Source organism: Scyliorhinus torazame, chromosome 16 (genome assembly GCF_047496885.1).
Source record: "Scyliorhinus torazame isolate Kashiwa2021f chromosome 16, sScyTor2.1, whole genome shotgun sequence".
NCBI lineage: Eukaryota > Metazoa > Chordata > Chondrichthyes > Carcharhiniformes > Scyliorhinidae > Scyliorhinus > Scyliorhinus torazame.
Genome location: NC_092722.1, coordinates 38,418,583 through 38,444,671, shown reverse-complemented (window position 1 = coordinate 38,444,671; position 26,089 = coordinate 38,418,583). Strand labels below are relative to the sequence as shown.

The following is a 26,089-nucleotide window of genomic DNA, read 5'->3' as shown; positions in this document are numbered from 1 at the left end:
ATCGGGATCAAACTCGGTTCCTCGGCGCCGTGAGGCAGCAGTGCTAATCACTGCGCCACCATGCCACCCTATAATCGATTTGAAAGAATGTTGGTTGTTACCATGGTGTAATAAGGTTACCCTATTTGCGATAACATGCCTCCTGGTTTTGTTTCTTTCCACAGAGGCAGCAGAAGATGAGCTCAGAGAGGCAGATAAAGAGGAAGATGATGATGACACTGAGATAAAAGAGAATGGGGAAGTGATGGCAGACAGTCACGGAGACAGTCAGACACACTCTGAGCTCAGTGAGAAGCTAGATGCTCCCTCAGAGTCAGAATCAACTTTGGACGATCAAGATGCTGCTCAGGATACCAGACGTCGCCGCTTTGGACCGTACATCGACCGCACGGAATCCCGTCCTTATGGATCAATAACACACAAGTGCAAGGCAATGGTTCACTTTGGTTTGAAGTTCTAAGTTTCACTTGTGACTTGTTTTTGTTTAAGGCAGTATCCCTTTTATGGGGCTGCCCAAAATAAGAACAAGGAAAAGTACAGCACAGGAACAGGCCCTTCGGCCCTCCAAGCTCGTTCCGACCATGCTGCCCGACTAAACTACAATCTTCTACACTTCCTGGGTCCGTATCCCTCCAGTCCCATCCTATTCATGTATTTGTCAAGATGCCCCTTAAATGTCACTATCGTCACTGCTTCCACCACCTCCTCCGGCAGCGAGTTCCAGGCACCCACTACCCTCGGTGTTAAAAACTTGCCTCGTACATCTACTCTAAACCTTGCCCCTCGCACCTTAAACCTATGCCCCCTAGTAATTGACCCCTCTACCCTGGGGGAAAGCCTCTGTCTATGCCCCTCATAATTTTGTAGACCTCTCTCAGGTCCCCCCTCAACCTCCTTCGTTCCAGTGAGAACAAACCGAGTTTATTCAACCGCTCCTCATAGCTAATGCCCTCCATACCAGGCAACATTCTGGTAAATCTCTTCTGCACCCTCTCTAAAGCCTCCACATCTTTCTGGTAGTGTGGCGACCAGAATTGAACACTATACTCCAAGTCTGGCCTAACTAAGGTTCTATACAGCTGCAACATGACTTGCCAATTCTTATACTCAGTGCCCCGGCCAATGAAGGCAAGCATGCCGTATGCCTTCTTGACTACCTTCTCCACCGGTGTTGCCCCTTTCAGTGACCTGTGGACCTGTACACCTAGATCTCTCTGACTTTCAATATTCTTGAGGGTTCTACCATTCACTGTATATTCCCTACCTGCATTAGACCTTCCAAAATGCATTACCTCACATTTGTCTGGATTAAACTCCATCTGCCATCTCTCCGCCCAAGTCTCCAAACAATCTAAATCCTGCTTATCCTCTGACAGTCCTCATCGCTATCCGCAATTCCACCAACCTTTGTGTCGTCTGCAAACTTACTAATCAGACCAGTTACATTTTCCTCCAAATCATTTATATATACTACAAACAGCAAAGGTCCCAGCACTGATCCCTGCGGAACACCACTAGTCACAGCCCTCCAATTAGAAAAGCATCCTTCCATTGCTACTCTCTGCCTTCTATGACCTAGCCAGTTCTGTATCCACCTTGCCAGCTCACCTCTGATCCCGTGTGACTTCATCTTTTGTACTAGTCTACCAGGAGGGAACTTGTCAAAGGCCTTACTGAAGTCCATTTAGACAACATCCACTGCCCTACCTGCATCAATCATCTTTGTGACCTCTTCGAAAAACTCCATCAAGTTAGTGAGACACGACCTCCCCTTCACAAAACCATGCTGCCTCTCACTAATACGTCCATTTACTTCCAAACGGGAGTAGATCCTGTCTCGAAGAATTCTCTCCAGTAATTTCCCTACCACTGACGTAAGGCTCACCGGCCTGTAGTTCCCTGGATTATCCTTGCTACCCTTCTTAAACAAAGGAACAACATTGGCTATTCTCCAGTGTTAGCCGTTTTAGTTGCTGTGATATGAAGAGTCTAAAGTTCTTGATCCTTTTCACCAAACACCATTTATTTCACTTCCACATCCTCTGCACAAAACTCTTAACAACACACCACCTGACAGAGGCCACCTGAAGCCCCTTTACATATCAGTGTCAATTAATGGATACTTAACATAAATGAGACAACTAATTGCAATGTCTCTTAACCCATTACTTAATATCCAGTCCTCCGGAACATCCCCTGAAGACAGTGAGGATCCAAAGATTTCTGTCAAGACCTCAGTATTCTGGGGTAGATCCCATCAGGCCCTGTGGCCTTATCTACCTTAATATTTTTCAAGATGCCCAACACCTCGTCTTTTTAGATCTCAATGTGACCCAGGCTATCTACACACCCTTCTCCAGACTCAACATCCACCAATTCCTTCTCTTTGGTGAATACTGATGCAAAGTATTCATTTAGTACCTCACCCATTTCCTCTGGCTCCACACATAGATTCCCTTGCCTATCCTTCAGGGGGCCAACTCTTTCCCTGGCTATCCTCTTGCTTTTTATGTACGTGTAAAAAGCCTTGGGATTTTCCTTAACCCTATTTGCCAATGACTTTTTGTGACCCCTTCTAGCCCTCCTGACTCCTTGCTTAAGTTCCTTCCTACTTTCCTTATATTCTACACAGGCTTCGTCTGTTCCCAGCCTTTTAGCCTGACAAATGCCTCCTTTTTCTTTTTGATGAGGCCTACAATATCTCTCGTTATCCAAGGTTCCCAAAAATTGCCGTATTTATCCTTCTTCCTCACAGGAACATGTCGGTCCTGAATTCCTTTCAACTGACACTTGAAAGCCTCCCACATGTCAGATGTTGATTTACCCTCAAACATCCGCCCCCAATCTAGGTTCTTCAGTTCCCGCCTAATATTGTTATAATTAGCCTTCCCCCAATTTAGCACACTCACCCTAGGACCACTCTTATCCTTGTCCACCAGCACTTTAAAACTTATTGAATTGTGGTCACTGTTCCCGAAATGCTCACCGACTGAAACTTCTACCACCTGGCCGGGCTCATTCCCCAATGCCAGGTCCAGTACAGCCCCTTCCCTAGTTGGACTGTCTACATATTGTTTTAAGAAGCCCTCCTGGATGCTCCTTACAAACTCTGCCCCGTCTACGCCCCTGGCACTAAGTGAGTCCCAGTCAATATTGGGGAAGTTGAAGTCTCCCATCACAACAACTCTGTTGTTTTTACTCTTTTCCAAAATCTGTCTACTTATCTGCTCCTCTATCTCCCGCTGGCTGTTGGGAGGCCTGTAGTATACCCCCAACATTGTGACTGCACCTTTCTTATTCCTGATTTCTACCCATATAGCCTCACTGCCCTCTGACGTGTCCTCCCGTAGTACAGCTGTGATATTCTCCCTAACCAGTAGCGCAACTCCGCCACCCCTTTTACATCCCCCTCTATCCCGCCTGAAACATCTAAATCCTGGAACGTTTAGCTGCCAGTCCTGCCCTTCCCTCAACCAGGTCTCTGTAATGGCAACAACATCATAGTTCCAAGTACTAATCCAAGCTCTAAGTTCTAAATAGCGTAATAGTTCACTGCGGGGTACTTACTTGTGCAGGTTGGGTTCTTTCCACCTTTAGAATACGTTTTACCATTCTGGCCCCTTTATGTTGGAAGTCTTGTTGCAACCTCATGGACAGGACATGCCGGTTAACTGACTTCTTTTGTTTCCACTCACCACTTTCCTCTCAACCATCACAGTCTGCTGAAGATGCTGGATCTTCTGCTCAGTCTTGTCATTGACGATTACTTTCCTGCATCTGAAACAAGTAATGATTCTTTCAGGCTTGTCCCCTGGGCGATGGCACTCTATTTGGCCTGGGCAAGCATTGTGGCCAAGGCTGTTTTTAATAATATTTCAATAATGTTTATTGTCACAAGTAGGCTTACATCCGAAGGGCCTGTTCTGTGCTGTATTTTCTATGTTCTATGTTAACACTGCAATGAAGTTACTGTGAAAAGCCCCTATTCGCCACATTCCAGCGCCTGTTCGGGTACACTGAGGGAGAGTTCAGAATGTCCAAATGACCTGACAGCACGTCTTTCGGGACTTGTGGGAAGAAACCAGAGCACCCGGAGGAAACCCACGCAGACACAGGGAGAACACGCAGACTCCGCACAGACAATGACCCAAGCCGGGAATCGAACCTGGGACCCTGGCGCTGTGAAGCAACAGTGCTAACCATTGTGCTACCATGCCACCCTATATGCTCACCTGTTCATGTTCATGTGCTCACCTGACATGTACATACATATTCGCAGCCACTGTGTGCCGGGCAGCTTATAATCAATCATTTTGAAAACATATTGGTTGCTACAGTGGATGGATGGTTTCTCTATTTTGGATGTGCCTCCTGGTTTTGTTCCTTTCCACAGAGACAGCAGAAGCATGACACACACGCACACTCAGTATTACAACCTTGTTAACCCATCTGTGTCATCTTTCTTGTAGGACTGTGGGAAGGAGTTTACACACACGGGAAACTACAAGCGGCACGTCCGCATCCACACTGGAGAGAAACCATTCACCTGCAGGGAGTGCAATAAAGCATTCTCTGACCCTGCTGCCTGCAAAGCACATGAGAAAACGCACAGGTATGGAAGAACCATGGCGACTCATAATCAATGGGAATAATTCCTGAGATGTGTAGACCCGGTTGTTTATTCGTTCATAGGAACAGGAAGAGTCCATTTAGTCCCTCAAGCCTGTTCAGTCATTCAGTGAGATCATGGTTGATTTGCAACTTGACTCCATATACCCACCTTTGCCCCTAATTCCTTAGTGCCATTGAATGACAAAAAAATCTATTAATCTCAGATCTAAAATATACAATTGATCTGGCATCAATAGTTTTCAGACGAGGATTCCAAACTTTTACTCCCCTTTGTGTAGAAGTGTTTCTTAATTTCACTCCTGAAATATCTGGTTCTAAAATTTAGGCAATGGCTCCTAGTCCGCAACTACCCAACTAGTGGAAATAGTTTACTTTTTTTCAGTGGCCGGGAGACACAGATATAAGCTAATTGGGAAAGAGATGACATGAGACATTTGAAGATGAGAATTCTGAAATTGATAAGCTGAGGAACAGAGAGCCAGTAAGGTTTGGCGGCAATGAAAATGAGGTGATAGGACATGGCATGGGATAGAATTTGGGTGGTGGAGTTTGGGATGAAGTTGGATTTATGGAAAGAGGAGCTGCAGAAGCCACCGGGACGGGTGGTGGGGGGGGGGCACATTTTCAGCTGTATAACACCTGGCAGGTTACCACTCACTAAGGGCTGGAAACAATTGGAAGAAATAAATGAAGGTGCAATTTTTGAACATGTTTGCATCAGGGCAATGATTAAACTTCAGTGACAGTGTCGATGATTAAATACAATTCCCTATGAAGGCAAGAGCCAATAACCATATAGTGTGCAGCCTGTGTCTGGAGTCCTGTGCTGACTGTATTTGCTCTCCACAGTCCTGTTAAACCTCACTCCTGTGAGGAATGTGGGAAGAGCTATCGGCTGATCAGTTTGCTGAACCTGCATAAGAAGCGACACACAGGTGAGGCCAAGTACACGTGCGACGACTGCAGGAAGACGTTCACCACCTCTGGCAATCTGAAACGCCACCAGCTGGTTCACAGCGGGGAGAAGCCTTACCAGTGCGACTACTGCGAGAGATCGTTCTCTGATCCCACTGCCAAAATGAGGCACCTGGAAATGCACGATGCTGACAAGGTTCACAAGTGCCCACACTGCGAGAAACGTTTTAATCAGGTAGGGCAGACTCCCCTATCTCTTCCCCCTCCTCTGAGTAGGTATGGTGTCCTTGTTGGAGCACAGTTCCTATAGCCCTTGTCAATCTGTGTTACTTGGCCAGTGTAGAAATCTAGTTATTGAGTGTCTGCAGGCTATTGGCCAATGAGGGGCATCACAGGAGATTCTGTGATATGAGTGCACCAATGTTTCTTTCAACAAGAGTCACTGGGCTGTGATTGGGAGTGGGGACCCTGACTGATTCTTTAACTCTTACATCCGCCCCAATCCCTGGATCCATTGTAACAGTCCAACTACTGCCCTGGCTAAGTTCAGTGAACTCAGCCTAGAATGGAGCTGGTATGTAAATATGATCCCCTAGCATTATACCAAGCAAGTAAGACCATTCACCCGAGGACCACTCTTATCCTTGTCCACCAGCACTTTAAAACTTACTGAATTGTGGTCACTGTTCCCAAAATGCTCCCCTACTGAAACTTCTACCACCTGGCCGGGCTCATTCCCCAATACCAGGTCCAGTAAGACCTTACTCCTGAGTCCAGGCCATGAAGCTATAAGATGGCTAAATTGGCACCCCAAGCCTGAAAGCGCATTTTCAAAACAAAAAATGATTTGGATTCTCAAATCTGTGTGATGGTGAGAATTCCATGGAGTGAATTGTTCTGAATGCTTACACAGCTGCTCAGTCACTACCACAATAATCTGTCACATACCTGATGCCATGAGCAGCATCAAGAACACTTAAAAATGAGGTGTCAATCTGGTGAAGCCTCAACAAAGGACGACTTGTGTACCCAACAGCATAAGCAGCAAATATTATTCAGAGCTAAGCAATCCCAGAACCAACAGATCAGATCCAAGTTCTGCCATCGAGCTGTGAGTGGTGGTGGACAATTGAACATCTCACGGGAGGAGGAGGCCCCACAAATTTCCCCAAGCTCAATGATGTGGGAGCCCAGCACAGTAGTGCAAAAGATATGGCTAAAGCATTTGCTGCAGTCTTCAGCCAAGTGGATGATCCATCTTTGTCTCCTCCAGAGGTCCCCAGCAACACAGATGACAGTTTTTAGCCAGTTTGATTTGCTCCAATTAATATCAAGAAACGGCTGAAGGCACCGGACACTACAAAGACTATAGGCACTGACTATTCCGGCAATTGTACTGAACACTTGTGATTCAAAAGTTGTCGGGTGCCTAGCCAAGCTGTTCCAGTACAGCTACCACACTGGCATCTACCAAGTAATGTGGAAAATTGCTCAGCTATGTTCTGTACACAAGAAGCAGGACAAATCCAACCTGGCCAATTACCTCCCCATCAGTCTACTCTCAATCATCAGTAAAGTGATGCAAGGGGTCATCAACAGTGCTAACAAGAGGCACTTACTCCCTACAAGGAATGGGCCCTGGAAAGTTGCCCAAGGATAGAGCAATCACCAACAGAGAGGTGAGGATCCAGTGCCCCTTTATTCAGATGACCTGTCTCAAGTGAGTTGTTCATGTCAGACAAATTGATCCTTCCCTCTCACTGACCACATGTCCATTGTCTTGCAGGATCTCCATCTGATGAGGATGGGCCACCCGGAGTCATTCCTGCCCGGCACCCAAGAGACCACCTCGGAGGAGAGCTCTGAGGAGACCACCGGCGGGGCATCACTGCAATCACCTGCAACTTCCACCAGTGCAGAGGCACTCACTGCGGTGGGTGATATTAGTGGGCAGGCTTCTGGGGCGCAATCTGATGAGCATAACACAGTTGCTGATGCGCATCAGGTGGAGGCAGGAGTATCCAAGGGAGACAGCAGTCGAAGGTCTGCTGGATCCCAGGACAAGCTGGGTGCTAGCCAGATGCTGCGCCACTGGACAAGGTTCTCTCAGAGCCGATGCAGATGTTAGACACAGCCGTGAGATTCAGGAGGAGGTGGCAGTGACATTCCAGTGAGTACATAGCTGATTGTAGAAGTCCCAAAGGCTTCAGGCACAGGAGATGGTGTCACAATGCGTGGCACCGAGGCCAACAATGCGGGGGTGGTGACCGCAGTGGAAAACCTGGAGCACGACTTCCCCATGGTGTCCAAGGCATGGCTCAATATGTGGCGACCATGGTTGAGGGCCTCGACATCATGTCCCAGTCACTGAGGGACAACACGTGACAATAAACAAATCCAATCCAAACAGTGCGGAAGGATGTTACAAGTTACAGAGGAACATAGATAAGCTGCAGAGCTGGGCTGAGAGGTGGCAAATGGAGTTTAATGCAGAAAAGTGTGAGATGATTCATTTTGGAAGGAATAAAAGGAAGACAGAGTACTGGGATAATGGTAAGATTCTTGGCAGTGTGGATGAGCAGAGAGATCTCGGTGTCAATGTTCATAGATCCCTGAAAGTTGCCACCCAGGTTGAGAGGGTTGTTAAGAAGGCATACAGTGTGTTAGCTTTTATTGGTAGAGGGATTGAGTTTCGGAGCCAGGAGGTCATGTTGCAGCTGTACAAAACTCTGGTGCAGCCGCATTTGGAGTATTGCTTGCAATTCTGGTCGCCGCATTATAGGAAGGATGTGGAAGCATTGGAAAGGGTGCAGAGGAGATTTACCAGAATGTTGCCTGGTTTGGAGGGAAGATCTTATGAGGGAAGGTTGGGGGACTTGAGGCTGTTTTCGTTAGAGAGAAGAAGGTTAAGAGGTGACTTAATTGAGGCATACAAGATGATCAGAGGATTAGATAGGATGGACAGTGAGAGCCTTTTTCCTCGGATGGTGATGTCTAGCACAAGGGGACAGAGCTTTAAATTGAGGGCAGATGTCAGAGGTAGGTTCTTTACTCAGAGAGTAGTAAGGACGTGGAATGCCCTGCCTGCAACAGTAGTGGACTCGCCAACACTAAGGGCATTCAAATGGTCATTGGATAGACATATGGACGATAAGGGAATAGTGTAGATGGGCTTTAGAGTGGTTTCACAGGTCGGCGCAACATCGAGGGCCGAAGGGCCTGTACTGCGCTGTAATGTTCTATGTTCTATGTCCCAGATGCAGGTGGACGCTCCGAGGCACTGCAGAGCTGCAGAGCTTGGGTTAGTCATTGAGGACCATCGCTGAGATGGTCAGATTGTGGAGGACACAGCAGACCACCACAAAGCGGGAGACCCTCTGGGGGGTGTACTGCAGCGCATCACAAGAGCCATCAAGGCATCAAAACCGCATTTTTAGCAGCCCGATGCACCACTCAACGACAGCATGGGTGGCAACGTGGGCCGCATTGTATCGAGTCTCTGCCTCAGTCTCAGGCCTCTGCACAGGAGTCATCAGCCATGACCTCAGCGGGTATCCCTTGTCCCCCACGAGCCAACCTGTTATCCTGGGGTGATACTCTAAGACACCTCAAAGTGCCCCAGGATGTAGCTGTCATGCACACTGCCAGGATAGCAGACACACATGTGCATGATTCGGAGGTGATGGCTGCACAGGATCTGAACATTCAGGGGGTAGAACCCCTTCTTGGTAATATAGGGCACTCCCTGATGCCCTGGTGCTCACAGGGCGACATACATGCCATCGATTGCCCCCTGGACCTCGGGCACCCTGGCGATGGTGGCAAATCCTGCAGCCTGGACATCTTGGGCCTGGTCCAGGTCAAAGGTGATTTAGTCTGATGCCCAGGCATACAGAGCATCGGTCACCACACGGATGCACCTGTGGGCGGAAGATTGGGATATGCCACACAGGTAGCCGCTCGAGCCCTGGCATGGCCCGATGGCATAGAGGCGGAGGACTGCTGTGACCTTCACGGTCTCTGGGAGCGGGTGTCCTCCTCCTTCACCGGGTGCCATGTTGGCGAGGATCTGGCACAGGTGCTGTACTGTCTCTCTGCCGAGATGGAGTCTTTTGTGGCATATGGTGTCTGTCAGCTCATGGAATAACCAACGAAGCCTGTCTACCTTGGGCCGTCGCTAGCCTCCCCTTCTGGCTCCCTCCTCAGCCTGATGGACGGTCAGGTCTTCAGGGTGTGGGGCGGGCCTCTGTAGATCGGGTGCCGCCTCCAGGCTGCGTTGTCACTGCTGACTTCTATGGCGTCTGCCTGCCTTGGTTGTCACACGCACAGCGAGGGCAGCCTCTGTGGAATCCACACCAGCAAACATAGTTTTATACGGAAGTAATTGGAGATGGAGAGACACCGAAATCCGTTGTGGCTTCCATTTCAAGTCTGACCAAGCCTCCCCCACCCTTACCATGACTGTCCTGCCTCCTGTCAGTACCATCCAGTGAGCCAGTTGTGCTGGCAAATCTTGATTTACTCACTCGCCCACCCCAGCCAGATCAGGAGCCCCTAGACCCCAGACCTCTGGCGGGAACACTAGGGAGGCTGTGCTCAGCTGCCCTCCACTCATCCAGACACTTCCTTTGGCCGAAAGATGATCCCCAGTGGTGAAGCCCTGCTCTTTACTATTTGATTGTTGGTAGCAGCCTCTGTGGTGCTGACGCTCCTAGAGTTCAGGCACATTGTTCAGGCATCAAAGGTAATCATTCTCTGAGACATGGCACCTGTGCCTTCAAGGAGGCACCTGAAAGTTGAGAATATTTTGTTTGTAAAATGATCAACAGTAACAAAGAAAATCAACTGCGTAACATTCCACATATCACACTAACCATTAAACAACAAGGAAACATCACCATTCCACATTGGTATCAATACAAAGCTATGTCACCTAATTTTCACAAAAAAACAAACACGTGGTATCATTCCTCGCAGGTTCCTCAGTGGAAATGGAGGAAAAGCCTGAGAATGTGTTATGTCCCGAACTTTGTCGTAGAAATGATCTGTCCATCAATGTGTGACTTGTCCCACGTATCATTGCCATTTTCCATCCAGGAGCCACAGCTGTGCAGGCCTACCCACACAGCCCAATCTCACCGGAACCAAATCCTGCCATCCACATATTCCACTGGTGCTCAAGGTGCAGTTGAGCATCCTTGACTTCCAGTGTGTTTGACCGCGGTGATGTGCCAGTTACATGCAGCACTCACCACAGCAACAACAAAAGCATCAGCAATCTGCGAAAGCATTTCCTCAGCGGCTTCATCAGGTGGCCCATGTGGATCAATGTGGTGCACCAGGTTCCCGCAGCGTCTTCTTGCTTCAAACTGGATTGCCTTCTGGACACGTCCCCGTGAGCCCGGTGTTCCAGGACCCAGGTATCTTAGAAAGAATTGTCCTTTTTTCCGGCTACAGTAAAGGAAGGAAACAGCAACAGCAGCCTCCAGGCATCTGCAGCCACCAGCAGGAAACACAACCTGCAGCTGTGAAGTGCTCTCAACTAACAAGGCTAATACCTCGTTTAAAATAGCTTTCGGCTGTGAAGCTAGAGGCTGGTCACTGTTAAAGGGAGTTAAACTGACCATCAGCGTATAACCAAGAAACGAGCTCTGTCCTGGAGGTTTTTGGTAGGACAGACAGGCAGCAGCTGTAGTTGCCCCTGTTATGGATCTGCACAATATTTAAAGATGGCTTGACGATTTCACAGATGCAAAGCCCCCCCCCCCCCCCCCCCGCCCAGGGGTGACCCCAGACCTAGAATGCTTCAGCCCCTGAATCGAGTCCAACCCCCTGAGCACTGGGGCAGCAGCTCTGGTTCCCTTGAGCTGCATGTCGGGAAATGGAAATGGCTACTCACCTCCTCACTTCCCCTCAGTAGCCATTGCGCCAGCTTCACGTTTTTGGAAAGGAGTATTAAACAACACCCGTGTGACTTCCCACTGGGGAGTCGGGTAATTCAGTTGCATTCGACTTCAATCGCGTGAATGAGAGTTAGTGATATTCTCGCCATTTTGGGGCGAGATCCGGAACCCGCCATCGTGAGTGAGCCGGAAAAATTGCAAAATGGTTTGCGCCCGGCGTAAATCGCTATTTTGGCCTTTGCTGCTATTTATCTGCCGTTCCCCGATCTGCACTGGGCTCAACACGGTCACTGATCGCACCCTTAGTCCTTATCAGAACCTACTTTGCCCTGATCCCTTGCCTCCCAACCCTCAACTTGTTTATTTTATATTGTGCTCACACTTTAGATCTCTCTCAGCAATATACGAAGGCTCTGCTGGTGAATTGACTGCTATTGGATTTGGTCATTTCTCATCTGGAAACTCCGCTTTGCTCTACCTGAGGCCAAAGTCAGAATTGGCCTGATGCTCAGGATCCAGGCCTACTTCGGTGTCGGTGCACTGTGCCAACAGGGGGCCATCTTATTCAGTTTCCAGATGGCAGGAAGGCTTTAGAACAGGAGTGTTGCCATCAATCGCACGTGTTGAGTTTTTTTGGTGGTTTGTTCTGGACCCTGATCACTAATACTTGCTACCAAAATCTTCAAAACAGCATTGGTTGGTAATGAAGTTTATTGTCACTTTATCTGTTTTATAGCTGGGGAACCTGAAAGCTCACCTGAAGATTCACATCGTGGATGGACCCTTGAAGTGCAGGGAATGTGGGAAGCAGTTCACCACTTCAGGTGAGAACTGGGCTCGCTGTGACCGTACACCGACATTGTGAAAGGTATAATAAAACACTAGGAGTTCCCCGATGTCTTGGCCAGTTGCAGCTGTAAGTAGTCAAGTGAACACGAAAGATGTCCGGCTCCATTTGTAGCTGAAAGCCAGAATGAGAAGGGTGGGGCGGCAAATTGACTTTTGTGTTCCTGGGTTGGAGAGTGACAAAGTGGCTAAATTCCCTTTCAGTGGCGGCATTCTCCCTTCTTGAGTCAGGTGGCTGTAGGTTTAAGCCTCACCCGGGAGACTTGAGCACATACTCCAGGCTGACACATCACAGTCGTGCTCAGTGAGTGCTGCACTTACAAAGAGATTTTTGGAAGAATTTAAGCCAGCAGCACTCTTAAGGTGGATGTAAAAGATCCATACACTATTCAAAGAGGATCAGAAGTGGTCTCCTGGCGACAAAAGCAAGTTACTGCGGATGCTGGAACCTGAGACAAAAGCAGAAAATACTGGACAATCTACAGCTGGTCTGACAGCATCTGTGGAGAGAGAACGGGGCTAACCTGAAATATTAGCTCCCTTCTCTCACCACAGATGATCTCCTGGTGTCCAGGCCAATATTTCCCCCAAGTAACATCATTAAAACAGATTATGGCTATATTGCTGTTTGTGGGATCTTTCTTTCCTTTTTCTGTCCAGGGCTATGAGCTATACTGTATCTTTCCTGAATTTGCAACCTGCACTGTGCCCCTCTCTGTCTCTGCAACCTGCACTATGTCCCTCTCTGGGTCTGAACCTCCCTCTCTGAGTCTGAACCTGCACTGTGCCCCTCTCTGTCTCTGCAACCTGCACAGAGCCCCTCTGGGTCTGCAACCTGCACTGTGCCCGTCTCTGGGTCTGCGACCTGCACTGTGCCCCTCTCTGGGTCTGCGACCAGCACTGTGCCCCTCTCTGGGTCTGCGACCTGCACTGTGCCCCTCTCTGGGTCTGCAACCTGCACTGTGCCCCTCTCTGGGTCTGAACCTGCACTGTGCCTCGCTCTGGCTCTGCGACCTGCACCGTGCCCCTCTCTGTCTCTGCGACCTGCACTGTGCCCCTCTCTGGGTCTGCGACCAGCACTGTGCACCTCTCTGGCTCTGCAACCTGCACTGTGCCCCTCTCTGGGTCTGCGATCTGCTCTGTGCCCCTCTCTTGGTCTGCGACCTGCACTGTGCCCCTCTCTGGCTCTGCGACCTGCACTGTGCCCCTCTCTGGGTCTGCAATCTGCACTGTGCCTCTCTCTGGGTCTGAACCTGCACTATGCCCCTCTCTGTGACTGCAACCTGCACTGTGCCCCTCTCTGGGTCTGCGATCTGCACTGTGCCCCTCTCTGGGTCTGCGACCTGCACTGTGCCCCTCTCTGGGTCTGCGACCTGCACTGTGCCCCTCTCTGGGTCTGCAATCTGCACTGTGCCCCTCTCTGGGTCTGCGACCTGCACTGTGCCCCACTCTGGCTCTGCGACCTGCACTGTGCCCCTCTCTGGGTCTGCGATCTGCACTGTGCCCCTCTCTGGGTCTGCGACCTGCACTGTGCCCCTCTCTGGGTCTGCGACCTGCACTGTGCCCCTCTCTGGGTCTGCGACCTGCACTGTGCCCCTCTCTGGGTCTGCGACCTGCACTGTGCCCCTCTCTGGGTCTGAACCTGCACTGTGCCCCTCTCTGTGACTGCAACCTGCACTGTGCCCCTCTCTGTGACTGCAACCTGCACTGTGCCCCTCTCTGTGACTGCAACCTGCACTGTGCCCCTCTCTGGGTCTGCGACCTGCACTGTGCCCCTCTCTGGGTCTGCGATCTGCACTGTGCCCCCCTCTGGGTCTGCGATCTGCACTGTGCCCCTCTCTGGCTCTGCGACCTGCACTGTGCCCCTCTCTGGGTCTGCGACCTGCACTGTGCCCCTCTCTGGGTGTGAACCTGCACTGTGCCCCTCTCTGTGACTGCAACCTGCACTGTGCCCCTCTCTGGGTCTGCGACCTGCACTGTGCCCCTCTCTGGGTCTGCGACCTGCACTGTGCCCCTCTCTGGGTCTGCGACCTGCACTGTGCCCCTCTCTTGGTCTGCGATCTGCACTGTGCCCCTCTCTGGGTCTGCAACCAGCACTGTGCCCCGCTCTGGGTCTGCGACCTGCACTGTGCCCCGCTCTGGGTCTGCGATCTGCACTGTGCCCCCCTCTGGGTCTGCGATCTGCACTGTGCCCCTCTCTGGCTCTGCGACCTGCACTGTGCCCCTCTCTGGGTCTGCGACCTGCACTGTGCCCCTCTCTGGGTGTGAACCTGCACTGTGCCCCTCTCTGTGACTGCAACCTGCACTGTGCCCCTCTCTGGGTCTGCGACCTGCACTGTGCCCCTCTCTGGGTCTGCGACCTGCACTGTGCCCCTCTCTGGGTCTGCGACCTGCACTGTGCCCCTCTCTTGGTCTGCGATCTGCACTGTGCCCCTCTCTGGGTCTGAACCTGCACTGTGCCCCTCTCTGGGTCTGCAACCAGCACTGTGCCCCGCTCTGGGTCTGCGACCTGCACTGTGCCCCGCTCTGGGTCTGCGACCTGCACTGTGCCCCGCTCTGGCTCTGCGATCTGCACTGTGCCCCTCTCTGGGTCTGAACCTGCACTGCGCCCCTCTCTGTGACTGCAACCTGCACTGTGCCCCTCTCTGTGACTGCAACCTGCACTGTGCCCCTCTCTGGGTCTGCGACCTGCACTTGTGCCCCTCTCTGGGTCTGCAACCTGCACTGTGCCCCTCTCTGGGTCTGCGACCTGCGCTGTGCCCCTCTCTCCAAGTCTGCGACCTGCACTGTGCCCCTCTCTCCGAGTCTGCGACCTGCACTATGCCCCTCTCTGGGTCTGAACCTGCACTGTGCCCCTCTCCGAGTCTGCAACCTGCACTGTGCCCCTCTCTGGGTCTGCGATCTGCACTGTGCCCCTCTCTGGGTCTGCGATCTGCACTGTGCCCCTCTCTGGGTCTGCGACCTGCACTGTGCCCCTCTCTGGGTCTGCGACCTGCACTGTGCCCCTCTCTGGGTCTGAACCTGCACTGCGCCCCTCTCTGGGTCTGCGACCTGCACTGTGCCCCTCTCTGGGTCTGAACCTGCACTGCGCCCCTCTCTGGGTCTGAACCTGCACTGTGCCCCTCTCTGGGTCTGAACCTGCACTGCGCCCCTCTCTGACTGCAACCTGCACTGTGCCCCTCTCTGTGACTGCAACCTGCACTGTGCCCCTCTCTGGGTCTGCGACCTGCACTGTGCCCCTCTCTGGGTCTGCGATGTGCACTGTATCCCTCTCTTGGTCTGAACCTGCACTGTGCCCCTCTCTGGGTCTGCAACCAGCACTGTGCCCTGCTCTGGGTCTGCGACCTGCACTGTGCCCCGCTCTGGCTCTGCGACCTGCACTGTGCCCCGCTCTGGCTCTGCGACCTGCACTGTGCCCCTCTCTGGGTCTGCGATCTGCACTGTGCCCCTCTCTGGGTCTGCGACCTGCACTGTGCCCCTCTCTTGGTCTGCGACCTGCACTGTGCCCCTCTCTGGGTCTGCGACCTGCACTATGCCCCTCTCTGGGTCTGCGACCTGCACTATGCCCCTCTCTGGGTCTGTGACCTGCACTGTGCCCCTCTCTGGGTCTGCAACCTGCACTGTGCCCCTCTCTGGGTCTGCAACCTGCACTGTGCCCCTCTCTCCGAGTCTGCGACCTGCACTGTGCCCCTCTCTGGGTCTGAACCTGCACTGTGCCACTCTCTGGCTCTGCGACCTGCACTGTCCCCCTCTCTGGGTCTGCGACCTGCACTGTGCCCCCCTCTGGGTCTGCAACCTGCACTGTGCCCCTCTCTGGGTCTGCGACCTGCATTGTGCCCCTCTCTGGGTCTACGAGCTGTAATGTGCCCTTTTCTTGGTCTACGAGCTATAATGTGCCTCTCTCCACAGCTGTGAGCTGTAATCTGGGGTAGGTGATGACATAGGGTATTGTCATTGGACTAGAAACCCAGTGTAATGATGTGGGACCTGGATTCAAATCCCATGATGGCAGCTGGTGAAATTTGAATTCAATAAAGAATCAGGAATTCAAAGTCCAATGATGACCATGAAACAGTTGTTGATTATTGTAAAAAAAAACATCAGGTTCACTAAAATCCTTTCACAAAGGAAATCAGCCATCCTTGCCTGAGCTGGCCTACATGTGTCTCTAGACCCGCAGCAATGTGGTTGAAATGTTCTCTGAAATGAACTAGCAAAGCTCTCAGTCAAGGACAGTTGGGGGTGGGCAATAAATCCTGGCCCAGCCAATGACACCCGCACTCCATGAATGAATAATAGAAAAATGTAACTCCCACTGGGGCTCGGAGCCATAAAGTGCCTCTCTCCAGGGCTGTGAGCTGCACGGTGACTTTCCTGGGGCTAGATCCCTTTTGTCCTGGGGCTAGATCCCATTTGTCCTGCAGATTACTCAAGCTCTCTTCACTAAATGTATCTACCTTACAGGAAACCTTAAACGTCACCTGAGGATCCACAGTGGGGAGAAACCGTATGTCTGCCCTCATTGCCAGCGAGCATTTTCCGATCCTGGAGCATTGCAACGCCACGTGCGTATTCACACAGGTAACAATCCGAAATATCTGCACATGAGGAGCATTGCTGTTCAGAAAGAATTCCTCTGTGCTCACATGGTCAGCACCTCTATATAAAAAAAATGGGATTCAAAATCGAGCTTGAAACTTTCGTGGGAATTGCATTGTCTGTTAATGGCGCCTCTTGTTGACAGAGGCCTCAAAGGCTGGCTGTTAATTGTCGGTGTACCATAACAGCATTGTGTGGATCATAGGTGGAGCTGCAATGCCAATTAGAGTATTGATGTAGTCGTATTCGAGGTTGCTCTTCCCTGGGGGCACAGGGAACGTTCCTTTGTGGTTATGTCAGGTCTCTGTGTCTTTACTCTGTGAACCTGTGCACCTAGCTCTGGATCTACATCTGCCAAGTGCCAACTGTGGATTCTTTACTCTTGTTTTTCTTTTTAAATTGTTTCCCACCCCACCCTAAACCACAGTATCATTTTGGTGATTCTGGAATGTTTGCACAGTAATTAAAGACAGCACATGCATGGCTGCACCCAGATCCATTCAGGTCCCAGATTCAATCTCGGGAGTTGGCTGGAGTGGTTGCTGAGGTGCTACATTAGGCTGCGTGCCCCAGGGAAGGGATAAATCAGCCACATCTCTTCCCCCTAATCTCCTTGTCACAGGATCACTGCCAGAAAATGCTCGTGTGAACATCGGGCGAAGACAGGATCAGGATTGACTTGGTTGCCATCAGTGTTTGCCGTAACATCTTAGCACTCACTGTCTCAACTCATGGGTGAGGGCCTGTGCCTCTCAGGAAGAACTGGCACTTCCTGGAGAGGAGGGTGAAAAATTGGTTGCTTGTTTGAAGGCCTGTGGTGGGAAACTAGGGGAATGGTGAGAAGCTGAATTGTCCCAGCACTGCTTTTGGTAAAATATATATCAGAGATTTCCCTGTGATTTCTTGGCTACATAAAATGAGATGTTTTGCAGGTGAGAAGCCTTGTATCTGCATCATATGTGGGAAAAGCTTCACTCAGGCGAGCTCTCTAATTGCTCATATCCGGCAACACACAGGGGAGAAACCATACGTTTGTGATCGCTGTGGGAAAAGGTCAGTGACAGAGATCAGCCGCTGTGAAGAATTATCTGTTTGGATTACAATTGTGAAGTTTGAAAATTTGGGAAAAGTCCTAAGATCAATCAAGGACTGGCTGGTGACCAGACTGAAGGGAGCATTAATGTTGTGGTGACCAGGGTGAGGGGTTATATTGAGATAACCTGTGTGAAGACTTATATAGAGGTGACCGGTTCTGAGGTTTTAAAAAAAAATTACATTATGCTCACTTTGTTCATGGAGTCTTTCTGTTCCCTCAGGTTTACCCAGTCCAGTCAGTTGGCCAATCACATTCGGCATCATGACAACATCCGGCCACACCAGTGCCATATCTGTAACAAGGCGTTCGTCAATGCCGGTGACCTCGCCAAACATGTCATCATCCATACCGGTGAGCAGTGGCGGCTTGCACTGATCTCCACCTGTCTGTGCTCGGGACTGGCAGATTTTAGTGGTTGAGACCTTTCAGCGAATTTAAGTGCAACGTGGAAGATTCCTCTTTATACCATCGGTGCTGTCAGAATTACTATTTTCAATATTAATACTAAGATAATGCCTTGCAAGTGAAGTATCGATTCACAGCAATCAATTGGGCTGGGCATAGTGATTTAGTGGTCCTGATAGTGGACTAGCAGCCAAGGGATTGATAGCACCAGCATCAGGAAGAAAGAAATATAATGAAAGCTATCAAGCACGGTAGCACAAATGGATAGCACTGTGGCTTCACAGCGCCAGGGTCCCAGGTTCGATTCTCCGCTGGGTCACTTCTGTGCGGAGTCTGCACGTTCTTCCCGTGTCTGTGTGGGTTTCCTCCGGGTGCTCCGGTTTCCTCCCACAGTCCAAAGACGTGCAGGTTAGGTGGATTGCCCTTAGTGACCAAAAAGGTTAGGAGGGGTTATTGGGTTACGGGGGTAGGGTGGAAGTGAGGGTTTAAGTGAAATAAAAAATGAAAATTGCTTATTGTCACGAGTAGGCTTCAATGAAGTTACTGTGAAAAGCCCCTAGTCGCCACATTCCGGCGCCTGTTCGGGGAGGCTGGTACGGGAATTGAACTGTGCTGCTGGCCTGCCTTGGTCTGCTTTAAAAGCCAGCAATTTAGCCCAGTGAGCTAAACCAGCCCCTGGGCTGTGGGTCTGTGCAGACTCGATGGGCCGAATGGCCTCCTTCTGCACTGTATGTTCTATGTTCTAATTAGTGCAAAAGTCCAACTGGTTCCCTAATGTCTTTAAGTGAAAGGGGCAAACCCCTACCTACACATGCTATCACGAGAGTAGGACTCGAGGCTAATCGTTTCATTTCTGGAACTGGAAAGAACTCCATAGATGTGTGGCCCTTAAATGCAGAGATTGGATTAACCTCATTTGGCAAAGTATTTTTTGGAGCCTGGCCCAGATATAATCTGGAGCCTGATTGATGAATGTCATGTATAATTTGAAGCCCGTTTGTGAAATATCGAGGATAGCCTGAGGCCTGGTTAATACATATTGGGTATAACCTGGCACTTGGTTTAAGTGTGTCAGGTACAATCTGGGTCTTGGTTAAAAATTGTTTGGTGTAATCCGGTGCTTGATTAATGCTTATTGGGTATAATGCAGAAGCTGGTTAAAGTTTGGCAAATGTAATGTGGGGCCTTGTTAATGCTTGCTGGGGATGTACTGAGACCTGGTTAACGTATGTCAGGTACGATCTGGGGCCTGGTTAAATAATCCAATGGCTAGTTTAGGTATGTTGAGTATAATCTGCAGCCTGCTGAATCTACTAAGTGTTCAATGCTGGTTCTCTCACTTCCTGCACAGGTGAAAAGCCCTATCTCTGTGACACATGCGGACGGGGCTTTAATCGCGTTGACAATCTGCGATCGCATGTTAAAACTATCCATCAGGGAAAGATCGGCCTTAAAAAAATCAAAACTAAAGATGAGGATGAAGAAGAAGAAGAAGAAGAAGAAGAAGAAAGGAATATTGTCACTGTTACAACAGACACCATGGTTACCTTAGCAACTGAGGCACTGGCTGCTACTGCAGTGACCCAGCTGACAGGTGAGCACTGCTATTACTGTCACTGTCAGTCATGTGCAGAGCATATAACCAAAGGTAGATTTTAATTTATATATTGCTCTTCACGACCTCAGGATGTTCCAAAGTGGCTTGGAGCCAATTAAGTACTTTTTGAAGTGTAGTCGCTGTTGTAGGAAACACAGCAACCAAATTGCTCCCATAAACAGCAATATAATGATAACCTGTTTTTGTCTGTTTTTGTCATATTGACTGAGAGATAAATATTGGCCAGGGCATAGAGGGAAACACCCCAGCTCTTCTTTGAAATTGTGCTGTGGGATCTTTCCTATCCATCTTGGAAAGCAAACAGGGTTATGGTTTAACATCTCATCCAAAATGCTGCATATTGCTGTGGAGTTTCAGCCTAGATTTTTATACCCATATCTCTGGACTCAGAGGCAAGTGTGTTACTGCTGAGCCACTGCTGACACCCATCGTGCATGCACACATCTATGTAAATCTATATAATATGAAACAATGCAGGAAGCAAACTAAATGTCAATGGGTGACTTGAACTGTTGAACAAACTGTGGCTTTACAATGAAGTGATGAACCATTTTACTGCATCCAACATGGCTGGTAAATCTAGAGCCAACACTTAAGTGAACATTGATCTAAAACATGCGATCAATATGGTTGAGCCATGTGGGTGTAAATGTCGCCAGAGCCGTGTGTGCTCTAATGTCTGTGCCTTGATCAGCGAATGCCTTTATGAGATCCACTTGTAATGTTGTCTCTGTATTCACAGTGTTAACTGTTAGCTTTGTTTTGATTGCCACTTTACCTTGTTTTAGTGGTTCCTGTGGCAACAGCAGTGACTGCAGATGAAACTGAGGTCCTAAAAGCGGAGATTACGAAGGCGGTGGAACAGGTTCAGGAAGCAGGTGAGGGTCACACTGACTATCACAAGAGGCGATATGGAGTTTATTACTGGAACCTCAGCACAGAAGCTTCCTTGACATTGAGATCATGTTCTGCCAAGCAAACAATTTAACCTAAAATGAAAGCAAATTACTGCGGGTGCTAGAATCTGAAACAAAAACAGAAAATGCTGGAAATTCTCAGCAGGTCTTACAGCATCTGTGGAGCGAGAACACAGCTAAGGTTTCGAGCTCGGATGACTCTTTGTCAGAATTAGAAAGAACTGGAAATAGGATGAGATTTATACTGATTGTGGGGGGAGGACGCTGAGGGTGGAGCATCGGGCTGGATAGAGGGCCAGTGATAGGTGGAGGCTGGGGAGAGATTGACAGAGATGTTGTGGACAGAAAGGTAAAGGGAATGTAAATGGTGGTGATCATGGCTAAGAAAGGTGCCGATAGTGGCAAATGATGAGATCAGAATGTGTTAATGACAGAATAAAAGTAAGCAGTGTGTCAAAGACCAACATAACCTTCCAACCTAACTCAATATGTTCTTTGTTATATCTCCTTTATATTGCCCTGCTCCCCACTTTGTCTTGCCTATATCTATGTGTCCTTCATTGTATCTTATTTCTTTCCCAATCTCTATATCCATTTCTCATATTGTCTGCTTCATATCCTACTTTTCTCTCCTGACCCGTCTATGCCCTCTTCTAGCTGTTTTATGTCCGACTATGTTTTCCACTCATTTAAGGAGTTCCCAATTTAAGTTGTCGATTTTAAGGAAGCTCTGAGATTGGAATACTCCCTTCCACCACTCAGGTCCCTGTTGTCCTTCAGCCAATCCAGATTGGCTTGGTCAATTGGAAAATAACACGTCACCATAAATAAAAACATACTTGTATTTATATAGTGCCTTTCATGACATTCTAAGTGCTTTACAGTACCTTTGAAGGGCAGTTACTATTGCAATGTAGAAAATGTATCAGCCAATTTGTGCACAGCAAGCTCCCACATACAAGAACTAGTGACCAGAGAATCTATTTTGGCAATGTTGATTGATGGCTAAATATTAGCCAGAAAACAGAGCATCTCCCATGCTTGTCTTCCGAGTTGTGCCATGGGATCTTCTACGTGGTCTGAGACAGAGAGCATTGGTTTAATGACTCATCTAAAAGATGGCACCTCTGAAAATACTTTTTTTTAAATTTAGACTATCTAATATTATTTTTTTCACAATTAAGGGGCAATTTATCGTGTCCAATCCACCTACCCTGCACATACTTTTGGGCTGCGGGGGTGAGATCCATGCAGACATGGGGAGAATGTGCAAACTCCACACAGACAGTGACCCAGGACCGTGATCAAACCCGGGTCCTCGGCGCCGTGAGACAGCATTGCTAACCACTGCGTCACTGTGCCATCCTAATACCTTTGAAAATTTAGCATTCCTTCATTATTGAACTGAAGTGAGGGCCTAGATATTTATGATTTCTAGTTGCAAAATTAAATAAACATGTACAACTGAAAAAGAGACATACTGTCAAATGTTTACATCTTGCACTCATCAGAATAGATGCAAGAATGCCAAATTTCAAGGGAGCAACATTTTATACTGCATGACAAAGGGATGCTGACTGGTTGGCAAGTCAACTAGTTGGGCTCATATTGTGGCTCACTTACACTTGCTAGAAGCTACATATATCCGTAAGCAGGGACCTGGCCTCTACAAACAAAAGGAACATGTTCAGGAATTGCAATTTTTTTAAATTAAAAAAACGTATGGGGGACAATAGTTTCCAGATGTGTTCTCCACGGCAATGCCTCAACCAATCAGCATCCTTTGTCATGCAGTATAAATAGTTTCTCCCTTTGAAATTTGGCATTCTTGCATCTGTCCTGATTAGTGCAAGATGGAAAGCTTTGATATTGTGTCTTTTTTTTTGCAATACTTAAGTCCTGTACTACCGAATAACTATCAATAAACCTGTAATGTTGCAGGATCAGGGATCATATCAACCATCTGACTTACTTAATTTAGTATTGGCATTATTGGTTAATGGCATCTCTAACGGCTGCTTTCTCTTCTCAGATCCCAATGCACACATCCTGTATGCCTGCGATTCTTGTGGGGAGAAATTCCTAGATGCCAATAGCCTGGCACAGCACGTGCGCATCCACACAGCCCAGGCCCTGGTCATGTTCCAGGCCGATACAGACTTTTACCAGCAATACAGCAATGGCAGCTGGCAAACTGAGCATGTCATCCAACCAGGAGAACTCCTGTTCCGAACACGAGATGGGACAGATCTCCCGCCCGCTGTCGCAGAACAAACTCAAGTTGAGAGCTGCCAGAATCCCTCGCAGTGAGGGCATTATATATGCACGCCAGACACACTGTGCAAAGATATGTAGCATAATAACACAGAAATGCACTGCCGTTACATCAACCCCGCTGAATGCAGCCATTCAGCTGTGACTTGCTCATTAAAGAATAAGAAGCTGCAAGACTGACTCCGTAACTGACTCCGCTACTACATTTGAAGAGATTGTGCATTTCTCAAATTGAAACACATTGTCAATCGAGAATTAACACGGGCAACAACGCAGAACATTCACAGCTGGAGGACTGACAAAACAGGAAGATTGAAACTGACAGCACTTGCTGTTCAGCTGGACAGAGTTGTCCTGTTACAAAAATCTCTGATTTTTCTTCACTTTCAATGCACTAGCTCCAGCCCAGTGAGGGTTGGTGGTGGAGGGGGGAATTTGAGGTTTCAACACTCCTTGGGGTTTGGACCCACAATTCTGAAGCTGAAGTCAACATTATGCACTACATGGATCAGTCTAATGTATTGAGATGAGTACTAGGTGAGAGTACATTGTGTTGGTCACTCCTTCGACTGCCAGCTCCCACCAGAACTCCAGTCCCCTGGTTGCCTCACAGATTGTGCAATGTTCTCCTGTGCTGGAGGACTTAGCCACATACGTGTCGGTAAAGAAGTGGTTCTGTATTGTGGGACAGCCCAGCTGATGGCCCATTTTAAGAATAAAAAGAAAATGTGGAGAGCATACATTTGGCATCAGCTTCTATTGCTGGTTTTAAAGCAAAGCTGTCCAGAATCCTCCTAAAGCACTTCAGTGATTGGATCCATATTCTGCAAAGCAGATGTGCCATTGGCACATCTTGTGTAAAGATAGACACTACTCTCCAACAATTATCACTGGCTGGTTATGCCAGTGCTGCCTCGGTGATGTTTGAATCTTGCAGTTTCAGTAAGCTCAGAACAAGTTCTGTGCTGCTCTGAATCTGGGCCTGGAAGTTGACACCACCTGGGTATTGGCTGCGGGCGAAGTGTTAAGTGTGGGAAGAAAGTTTGTTAGTGATTCCCTCCTGCCACCCACCTATCCCAGCCATCAAACTTCAAACCAGTTGTGAGTCACTGAAACTGGAGTGACTGCTTTTAAAGCACGCTTCAAACTATGCTCCGACGTTAACATTTTTAGTTAGCATTAGTGTTTATATTCTTGGAATATTAACTGCCTATCTCATTAAGAGACTTTTCCCTTCTAAGCCACGTGATTTTCTTCTTTGATCGCGCAGATGAACTGCCATCTTTCTTTTTTTCCCACCTGTTGCTATCATTCACTGTGGTTGTCACACTGGTTTGAATTCTCTCACCTTTCCAGCACTAGGGCTCTCAAACCATTACTTATTGAACAGTATCTGAGAGCATCATTAGACCTCGGTGTTTGAGGTTGCCTCAGTTTCAGAGGGTCATTTCTGCTGTATACCAAGTGTCTCTGGGTCTGAATGTTGACTATGAAGTGGTGGAGACGTTTGATGCTTCAGTGAATTACCACAGCTGAATCTGAACAACGCAGGGACTTAAATCATGGTTCAGGGTTATGAGATCCCAAGTCATTAATTTCCTTCCATTTGCACACATTAATCATGCAGAACAAAGGTTGGGATGGGCCGTGTGTTGGTTCTACCATAAAATTCCTATTGAAATGAAATGAAATGAAAATCGCTTATTGTCACAAGTAGGCTTCAAATGAAGTTACTGTGAAAAGCCCCTAGTCGCCACATTCCGACGCCTGTTCAGGGAGGCTGGTACGGGAATTGAACCGTGCTGCTGGCCTGCCTTGGTCTGCTTTCAAAGCCAGTGATTTAGCCCAGTGTGCTAAACCAGCCCTTCTTAGGGGTCTAAGGCTTTTGGAAAGTCTCAGAATCTGCGATGTTGGCTTACCTCAACTAGTCCCAGCCAAGTAACCTCAGTATGCCTGACTCTGTTGTATACCTGTCTCTGTTGTATGTTTCCTCACCAGTCTAAGTAATATGTAGGAATTTTCAGATCTCTTGTGGGTTGCATGCTGGTGTCTCTGGCAATCAAAATGTTGATTGTCATTGCCTAAACTTGGTGTAAATGCTGCAAGAAGGAATGAGATATGAATGGTATAAACACCCCTTAAAGGCCTTTAGGTAATTTCTCTCTCTCTCCCCCACCCCACGTCATGCAGGTTGCAGTGACTCATGTACATGGTATTATATTGAACTTATTTGAAAACTGACAATTAATTCAAGATGAATATTCAGTTCTCCACTCGCTACCTGTCTTGAGCTTTTCCTCCCAACGGAATGGGCACTTCTGTTTCTGTAAATAATTTTTTAAATTTTAGATCAATTCCAAAAATATATAATAGATAAAAGCGATGCGGTTTTGTGAGTGAAGGTGTCAGGGTGCATTTCCTTTTCTCAACTTGCCAACTCTCTGGCTGCCTTATTTCATGTTATCGTCATCGGTTACCCAGAGGTACCACAGTTCCAGCTCCAACAATGATCTTCCTCTGACTTTTCCAAGCTGTGTAATTTACTGGGCCCATGTTCACAGTAGCTTTAGTTGGTTAATCCTTTTTTGAACAGGATTCCAAATGAGTTGAACTGATTACTTCAGGACTCCTCATGTTGTCCCCCTCATGGTGTGGGCAACTTCATTTAGTATCTTACCTAACAGGTCGGGCCTTTGGAATTTCTTGCGGCTCACAGTGGATCTAATACAGATTCAATTGCTGAATATGGATCTGAATTAAAACATAATTCTGGGCGGCACAGTGGCTATCATTGCTGCCTACGGCACTGAGGACCCAGGTTCGATCCCGGCTCTGGGTCACTGTCCGTGTGGAGTTTGCACATTCTCCCCCGTGTTTGCGTGGG

General features: G+C 48.6%; 1 protein-coding gene across 3 annotated transcripts in view; it reads left to right on the top strand.

Moving 5' to 3' along the window:
- zbtb17 (zinc finger and BTB domain containing 17) overlaps positions 1-25,602 on the top strand; it is a 39,869-nt gene extending 14,267 nt beyond the window's left edge. For 2 of the 3 annotated variants that reach the window (XM_072478320.1, XM_072478321.1), the window contains 11 exons: positions 165-430; positions 4,470-4,612; positions 5,482-5,782; positions 7,334-7,480; positions 12,187-12,274; positions 16,761-16,877; positions 17,828-17,948; positions 18,212-18,342; positions 19,748-19,990; positions 20,803-20,892; positions 22,964-25,602. In XM_072478320.1, coding sequence (XP_072334421.1) covers positions 165-430; positions 4,470-4,612; positions 5,482-5,782; positions 7,334-7,480; positions 12,187-12,274; positions 16,761-16,877; positions 17,828-17,948; positions 18,212-18,342; positions 19,748-19,990; positions 20,803-20,892; positions 22,964-23,241 — 1,925 coding nt within the window. In that variant the 3' untranslated portion in view covers positions 23,242-25,602. The remainder of the gene's footprint in view (positions 1-164; positions 431-4,469; positions 4,613-5,481; positions 5,783-7,333; positions 7,481-12,186; positions 12,275-16,760; positions 16,878-17,827; positions 17,949-18,211; positions 18,343-19,747; positions 19,991-20,802; positions 20,893-22,963) is intronic. The other variant, XM_072478322.1, reaches the window with a different exon arrangement.
- The last annotated feature ends 487 nt before the right edge of the window (positions 25,603-26,089 follow it).